This window comes from Diospyros lotus, chromosome 6 (assembly GCF_014633365.1).
Source record: "Diospyros lotus cultivar Yz01 chromosome 6, ASM1463336v1, whole genome shotgun sequence".
Taxonomy (NCBI): domain Eukaryota; kingdom Viridiplantae; phylum Streptophyta; class Magnoliopsida; order Ericales; family Ebenaceae; genus Diospyros; species Diospyros lotus.
This window is the reverse complement of record NC_068343.1, coordinates 10850185-10859054: the sequence shown is the minus strand read 5'-3', so window position 1 is coordinate 10859054 and position 8870 is coordinate 10850185. Positions and strand designations below refer to the sequence as shown.

At 41.7% G+C, this 8870-nt stretch overlaps 1 protein-coding gene across 5 annotated transcripts in view; it reads right to left on the bottom strand.

Annotated features, from left to right (window-relative positions):
- Positions 1 to 7660: 7660 nt before the first annotated feature.
- The window catches only part of LOC127803482 (protein BASIC PENTACYSTEINE6-like), a 33527-nt gene continuing 32317 nt past the window's right edge, over positions 7661 to 8870 (bottom strand). For all 5 annotated transcript variants that reach the window (XM_052339726.1, XM_052339724.1, XM_052339723.1 and 2 more), the window contains one exon: positions 7661 to 8623. In XM_052339726.1, coding sequence (XP_052195686.1) covers positions 7760 to 8623 — 864 coding nt within the window. In that variant the 3' untranslated portion in view covers positions 7661 to 7759. The remainder of the gene's footprint in view (positions 8624 to 8870) is intronic.

The following is an 8870-nucleotide window of genomic DNA, read 5'->3' as shown; positions in this document are numbered from 1 at the left end:
TTCTGCCGCAGCCTCGCCTATTTCTTCGTCATAGATCATCAACACTTGAAGCTCTTTGTTCTTTGCACCTATGGCCAATTGAGTATTTCTCATCGTAGCGGAAGCAAAGGCCCTTCTCCCACCTTGCCTTCCACTCAGCCTCACTAAGCTTCTTGAAAGGAAAGTTGCCCCCATTACCAGCGGGGTGAATCCTAAGGCCTGACTGATTTACAGACTTTTGGGAGGAACGCAAACTTTTCATCCTAAGGCCTGACTGATTTACAGACTTTTGGGAGGAACGCAAACTTTTCGTTGGAATTGGTGACATCCGTCCTGCGATCGTGGTTGCTGTGGAATACTCGCTCCTGGTTGGTCCGGTTGCCCGATGGCAATTCTGAAGAGCTACGTTCTTGTCCTCAATGTTCTGGGCCACGACCATAATTCGATCGAGCCCCTGCGGCTGTAACACCCTGATCTCAGCTCTTATCTCTGGGGTGAGGCCGTTGAGGAATTGGCCTTCCAAAAATGCCTCAGGAACCTCAGGCACTGCTGCGGCCATGGTCTCAAACTTCAAGCGATACTCTTCACTGACCCCTCCTGCCAAAGAGCCAAGAAACGCTCCTCTAGCGACCCCTCTTGAGTGGGGCGAAACTGGCCTAGAATTCCTTGCTTCAGGCCTTCCCAGTTCCGAATTCCTCTTCGCCTTGTCTCCCATTGGAACCAAGACAGTGCTACTGCTTTGAAACACAGGGCTGCGGATTCTATCTTCTCCTCGTCCTTTAGTTGGTTGACAGCAAAATACCTTTCAGCTCGAAAGATCCACGCATCCGGATTTTCTCCTTCAAAAATGGACATCTCCAATCGTCTTCCACGTAAGTCCGATCGGTACCCGCCCCCGATACCCCCCTCTGAGTCGCAACCCCCCACCACCCCACCACCCCAGGAGTTACTTCGGAATCCATGGTGAATTCCGAAGGTCCTTCTCGCTCCTTGGACTTGTTCTTTCTCTCCCGCTCCAGTTCATCCCACTTCGTTCGCATGAAAGCGAACTGTTCAAGCATCACCGCTACATTGCGCTCCACCGTCTGGACGTTCCCTCTAATGTCGTCGACTCCCCTTTGTACGCCTTCCATCTTCGACTCCAACTCACCCACTCTCTCCGTCAAATTCACCATCAGGTTCGGAATGGCTCTGATACCAAATTGATGGGAACCCGATTGAATTTCAAAAAAAACAATCCACTATCAATAGTTCCAATTCTTTACAGCAGCAAAACAAGAATGAAACAGGGCATTTGAGAGGTCCTAACTCTCCCAAATCATTATCAAAATTCAGCTGCCTCACTTTCCCTCCTCCTTTCCTACTTATACCACTCTCGGACCCCACTCTAACTGAATTCCCCATTCACATGCTGATTATTTCCTCAGCAATGTGAATTACAATTCTACCCCCATGTGCACATGCTGGTTGTTACACTTGCATGTGCGGATTGCCCCCTACTCCCATCTTCATGCCTTCGGCTGCTTGATGCGTCTTTGATAGGTTCGGTGCACCGATGGCCTATCAAAATCGTTCTAAGTTATTCTCAATTTTTGAATCCTTTTGTGCTGAAATCAAAACGCAATTTCATACCTCTGTCAAAGTATTGCGCAGTGACAATGCCCCTGAGTATTTTTCTATTCCCTTTACTACCTTTGTGTCTTCTCAGGGGATCTTGCATCAGTCGTCTTGTGCATATACACCACAACAGAATGGGGTTGCTGAGTGTAAAAACAGAACTTTGATTGAAACTGCTCGTACTCTTATTCTACATCATCATGTCTCATTTCGCTTTTGGGTTGAAGCTGTCCTTGCTGCTTGCTATCTCATTAACAGGATGCCCTCATCGGTTCTTCAGCACTAGATTTCTCTCTCTCTCTCTTGTTTCTTGATCAACCATTATATATTCTTCCTCCACGTGTCTTTGGTTGCACTTGTTTTGTCCATAATCTGTCTCCCAGTCAAGATAAATTGTCTGCTCGGTCTATCAAGTGCATTTTTCTTGGTTACTCTCGCCTTCAGAAGGGTTATTAGTGTTATTCTCCTGACACCCCCCGCTATTTTCTTTCGGCAGATGTTACATTCTTTGATTCGTCTCCTTTTTACTCTTCGCCTCATTCCAAGTGTCAACCCATTTATGAGGCCATCCCTCTTCCCACGAGTCCTCTTACTCCTATTCTCCCTGTTCCTTCTTCTACCCCATTATAGGTTTATCATCGGCATCATCAGCCTCAGTCTCCTCCTGGTGGAGATGGTGTTCCTGTGCCTTCTCCTACTACTTCAGCGACTCTTGCTGCCTCACATCCTGCTCCAGTCTCTCCACTTGTTGCGGTCTTGCCTTTTGAGGATTTGCTTCTTATTGCCCTTCGGAAAGGTACTTGTTCTTCTCGCAATCCTCACCCCATTTATAATTTTCTTAGCTATCACCGTCTCTCGTCTCCTTTTTGTGCTTTTGTGTCTTCCTTATCCTCTGTTTTAGTACCTAAGACTATTAGTAAGGCACTTTCTGATCCGGGGTGGCGACAAGCAATGGTGGATGAGATGACTACTTTGCATTCCAATGGTACTTGGGATTTGGTTCCTTTACCCCCAGGGAAATCTCTTGTTGGCTGTCGGTGGATCTATACTGTCAAGGTGGGTCCTGATGGGCAGGTTGATTGCCTTAAGGCTTGTTTGGTTGCCAAAGGGTATATTCAGGTTTATGGTCTTGACTGTGGTGACACTTTTACCCCTGTTGCTAAGATGTCCTTTGTGCGTTTGTTTCTTTCTATAGCAGCTATGCACCATTGGCCGTTGTATCAACTGGACATTAAGAATGCCTTCTTACACGGTGAGCTTTAGGAGGAGATTTATATGGAGCAACCTCTTGAGTTTGTTGCTCAGGGGGAGTCTGGGTAGGTTTGTAAACTCCGTCGCTCACTATATGGGTTGAAGCAGTCTCCTTGAGCTTGGTTTGGTCGTTTCAGTGCTGTCATTCAAGACTTTGGTATGACTCGTAGTGAGCCTGATCATTCGATTTTTTATAAACACACCACAGGGGAGGTGTATATACTTGGTTGTCTATGTGGATGATATTGTTATTACCAGTGATGATCATGATGGTATTATTCAGTTGAAGAAACATCTTTTCCATCATTTTCAGACTAAGGACTTTGGGGTTACTTAAATACTTTCTTGGCATAGAAGTTGCTCAGTCCAGTTCTGGTATTGTTATCTCTCAACGGAAGTATGTGTTAGACATTCTGGAAGAAATTGGGATGCTTGATTGTAAACCTATAGATTCTCCTATGGAGCCTAATGTAAAGCTCTTACCAGGACAGGGGGAGCCTCTTGCTGATCCTGGAAGATACCGTAGGCTAGTTGGAAAACTTAATTATCTCATTATCACTCGCCCAAATATTTCTTTCTCAGTCAGTGTTAGTCAGTTTTTACAGTCTCCTTGTGATAGCCACTGGGATGCGGTAGTCCGGATTCTCAGGTATATTAAGGGAGCTCCAGGTAGAGGACTATTGTACAAGGACAAAGGTCATACTCAAGTAGTCGGATATTCTGATGCTGATTGGGCAAGTTCTCCTTCTGATAGACGGTCTACTTCAAGATATTGTATTCTGGTTGGAGAAAATCTAGTATCTTGGAAAAGTAAGAAACAGGAGGTTGTTGCTAGGTCGAGTGCCGAAGTAGAATATCGTGCTATGGCCTTGGCAACGTGTGAATTTATCTGGTTAAAACAATTGCTTCAGGAGCTCAAGTTTGGGGAGATATCACAGATGAGATTAATTTGCGACAATCAAGCTGCATTACATATTGCTTCCAATCCAGTCTTGCATGAGAGGACCAAACATATCGAGATAGATTGTCACTTCATCCGAGAGAAGATTTTATCTGGATGTATTACCACAGATTTTGTCAATTCCAATGATCAGTTAGCAAATGTCTTCACTAAGTCTCTCAAGGGTCCTTGAATTGAGTATATTTGTAACAAGCTTGGCGCATATGATATATATGCTCCAGCTTGAGAGGGAGTGTTGAGTGGTTATAGTCTAAAGGTTAATCCTATGATAGAGCCCATGACTCATTGTATTTGTATATATATATAGGTGTATAGTCTATGAATTTAATTCAGTGGTTTTATACATATTAAAAGCTAGGTTTACTTCCTAAGATTCACAGCTACTATGTAGATGGCTTCCATACATCTGATAGTCCGGGCAAGGATATTGTTTTATCAGATATTTTGGTTGTAAATCATGTTGGGAAAGAAGGTTGGGATGAAGGCCTTATGGTAGCCACTGAGGAATTGTTGGTTGGGATTGAAGTCACAACTCCTCTTAATTCTAATGCTCACAGACGACCTTAGTCTAAGTATCCAATGGAAGTCTACAAATTTCCACGGTTGCATTTCTAGAATGTTGCTAATAATTTTGCAGTAGAGCGTGGCCGTGGGTTGAATAGGGATACAATAATTGCAACTATGGATGTAGATCTGCCGCCCTTGTATTGGACGGTAATGAAGTACTAATGGAAGTCACAGACACGGATAGTCCTTCCATTGGACTCTAAGGTTCAACTACTAACTATGTCAGTCCGAAAGTGGCTGATCATGTCCATAGTTTGGAGACCAAGATTGATTGGATAGCTATTACCGGGGGTGGTTGTATTGGGCTTGAACTTGATGAAGTTTTTCCTATGGAAGTTTTGGATCAACTTAGGCTTGGATTGATCTTGGAAACCTAAGAACGAAGACGAAAAGGCCTAGAAGGAGAAAAAAGGAAAGAGGAGTGAAATAGATTTAGAGAGCTATTATTGGGTAAGAGTGGTGACCAATTGCTTAAGTTCTTGGGAGAAAGAAGGAAGGAGGAATGAAACAGATTGAGAGAGCTGGTATTGAGTGAGAGTATTGACCAATTGTTGAAGTTCTTAGGGACAAGAACTTTCTCAAGGAAGAGAGAATTGTTATGACCTGGATCCCCAATGATAGAGTAGGAAATATGATAATGCATGTAAGTTAAATACTATTATATTTCCTACTCTATCATTGGAATAGTATTTAACTTACATGCATTATCATATTTTGTAATTTTCTTTCTTTTTTCTGTTATAGATATTTGTTTTAGCTATAGGAAGTTATGGTCACTATTGTAACTAGACATGGGTGCATGTGCAATGTTGTGAGGCTATATAAGCCACAGCTAGAGAGGATGGAAAAGCATGGTGAATGATAATTGAATATTTTTATTTCTCTCTAGAAATCTCTCCCATTCTCCCCATCGTTCCCTTCTGTAACTCTCCCTCATTTCTCTCTAATTTCTTTCTCATTTCTGTCCAAATTCCCTCTCCAATCGTTTTGTTCTCAGTTTTATTCAATCGGATCCTTCCAATTGCCAATCCAACCCTAGGCTAAACCCTAGGTACACAACAAATTCCTCTACAGAAATCATTGTTTCAATTTTGCATATCCATTATGTGGCAAAGTTAACGTGATTGATCGTAAATTGATTTAGAGGTTTCAGTGAGAATTTGTATATGGTCCGAAAAGAAGTTTGAATATAAATTTTTTGGGAGATTAAACCTTATGTGGAAGATATTTGATCTTTTGACTCATTGTTTAAATGTGAATAATCATTTGAAGGACCTTTCAAATGTAGAACTAGTTCTCATGGAAATTGGATCAGTTGGAATTCTGTTGTTCCTCTGCTTGCACCAGATTTGATGACTAAACTACTTTACATGATGAGACTTCTTGTCCTATTGAAATAGGGAAAATATTGAAGTTAACATGTAGAACTGCAACAAGTTCTTGGATTTTTTTTTTTTTTGTTCTTTTTTGGGTGGGGGGGATAGGATTTGCGTGCCTAGAAATGTTTCGATGAGTTATGGAAGTAGTTGTCTGAGGCAAAAAAATGCAAACAAGGGATTATTTTTGCATTGTAGGATTAGATTTTGGAAACAACCAACAGAATACTAGTCATTATAGTAGTAGATTCTGCACCAATATAAGCTTCTTTGGCCAAGTAGGAGTGAGGACAACCAAAGTAGCTGTCCATCAGGACACAATATTCTTACCTGTTACACCTGTAAAGGCTATATAAGGCTTTTATTTCCTCATTTAGTAGCAGAGAGAAGCATGCATTATGCAGCAACTCCATTGACTTTCCATTCTGATTCTTGCATTGCTGCACGAATGGTTAGCATCGTCTGTCTTCCCAACTGGAGATTGATGGAAAACTTCCAAATGAAATTTGGAACCTGCATTCCTACCTTGTAAGATAATGTCGTTTGTACATGTGTGCGCAAATGGTTTAGGTGCTTTAGGCGTGTTTCTCTGAATTGATTAAATTATTTTTGAGATAGGTGGGAATATTAGATTTATTCTGGTTATCGTGTGCTGCGCTTGATTAGTTAGAAGGTAGATCTGCTAATGTATTTACAGTTCATATGATGTATCTGAACAGCTTCATAAATTAAAAGTTATTTTTTAGATAGGTGGGAATATTAGATTTATTTTGGGTATTGTGTGCTGCGCTTGATTAGTTAAAAGGTAGATCTGCTTACGGTCCATATGATGTATCTGAACAGCTTCATAAATTAACATTTTCTATTTGTTCCTGTACTTGTGTTTTAGTATGTATTTTTAATTTTGTGATTTTTCTGAAGTGAGTCCAGCATTCCAACTTAAATTGTAATAGTGACGTAATGGGTGCTTTGTAATCTGTTCGGATGATTGTAAAATCCAAGTATCTGAATCATTTGGTATAAATACTAGAACTATGGAATACGGATTCAAAAGGATGTTGGGGTCACGTTTTGGTCAGGTCTCAGGTCAGCTAATGTCTGATGTGTGGAGGTAGATCACTGTCTAATTTCTCTTACTGCCATCTTTTACTCTAAGCTGAACCCTGCTTCTCGCCCCTTGGTTGTGACTACTTTAGTTTGTTTGATGGGTTTTCATTGCACTCGCAATGATGTACGAACCAAACTTTGCTAACAGTGGATTTGCTATCAACTAAATATTTGTACTGATATTGGTTTCCCAAGTTTGCTGTGAGCTATTTGTGTTACTGGGTTTGTGGTGAAACCAGGTACACTACCTTTGTAAACAACGATATATTGAAAAATTAACCCTCTTTTTGTTTCTGTTTAAATTTGCACTCAAGTGTATAACAAACTCAAGTTTTATTACAAGCATGGTTTGATAATGATTTGCAGGGTTGCCCAGTTGCCCTTGTGGTACAGTTGCCATTGCGTGACCCAACTTTTTTGGGAGTTATTTTTTTATTATTTATAACATCATTATTATTTTTTGGTCTTTTTAAAATGTTTGGTGTGGGGCTTTGCAAAGTGACCAAGAAGTGGTTTTACCACAATGCAAATAACTTAAATGTCACGGAAAGGTCTCCCGTTAATTCTTGTAACTGGGGTCCTGTTTGTTCTCTTCCAAATGCAAATCCTTGGGCTAAAGCAGACTCGTTATGCTTATTGTCAGTAGGCGAAAACAATTAACCACAATATTATATTAAGGTCTTTAAGACTGTAATATCTCTTCAAAGCACGATCTGATGAGAGAGCAGCAAAAACAAGTATCAGGTGGGGAGAACAGCACCTGAACAGCGATAACAACGGATAAATGAGTTGGAAGATGGTCTATTTGAAGTTAAATGTTACAAAGCATGCGCCTAATAAATGAGCAATACAGGGCGAAGTTATCCTGGATCAGTAACGATTTCCAATTGCTTGTAGATCTCTACTTAACCGAGCTACAGTAATTTGCATTAGCACTATTCTTGGGCCAATGGTCCTTGAGATCGAGTGGCGTAGACAAGTCATGACCCGCTGAGGCAAGTTGGGTAAGTAGTTCAACAAAAGCATTCCCACTCATCTTTCTTCCGCCTACCTGCCATTGCGTCGTTTGTTGGTGATTGCACACTGCGGCGGTAGCTGTGCAGCAGACTGACTGCCAGCCACCATTTCCCCACTCATAGCAAGGCTGGGGTACCCCGGTGCAGGAACAAACTGGCGTTGGCAACTTGTCCAAGTCGAGCTGGTCTACACCCAAATTATGCTCACGCAACATCACCTGTTCTTCTAGGTCTTTACCCTGGCCACCCAATTTCTGCTCATTTTCCCATTCATTTGATGCAGCTACACCTACAAGATGGCTTAAACCTTCAGCCCCTTTCTTACCCCTTCTCTGGGGCCTTGACGACTTTGCTGAAGCTCCTCTTGTCTCCTTTGCTTGCTTCACTTTCTTGGGTTTGGTGGCCTCACCACAATGTAACGGATTGCTTTTAGGGTCTCCTAACTGGGTTATGGGAATTTGCTGGTGGTATAGGTGCTCTCCTCCATCAACAGTTTCATTTCCCAGTGGGTCAAGGGATGTGTTGTCCTCATTCATGGAACTTTCTCGGAACTTGAGGGCTGAAAGTGCCTTGTCTCGTTCCTCAAGGGCACTGTTCCGTTCTGCAAGTGCTGCATCTCGCTGCAACATCGCCATATCTCGTTCAGCAAAGGCTCTTCTCCTTTCATCCAGTGCTATATTCCTTTCTCGAATAGCTGCATCTCTCTCAGCCATGATGGCCATGTAGGTCTTCATTGTGAAATTTTGTTCCTTAAATGAAAGCATAATTAGTTAATTGAAGCCCTACCAAGCCAGATCACATGTATAATTTTGCTGGAAGCAAATGAGTATTAGTCTTTCATGTTGAATTTCCAAGCCAACCATGAGATATCATCAGTATCATAAGTTTTCATTTGCTTGCCATACTGTAATGTCAAAATCCATCATGACTGACATTCAGAATGTCCTACGCTCACAACAGAGATTCTGCATAAACAGCAGAAGAAGGTAACCTTAT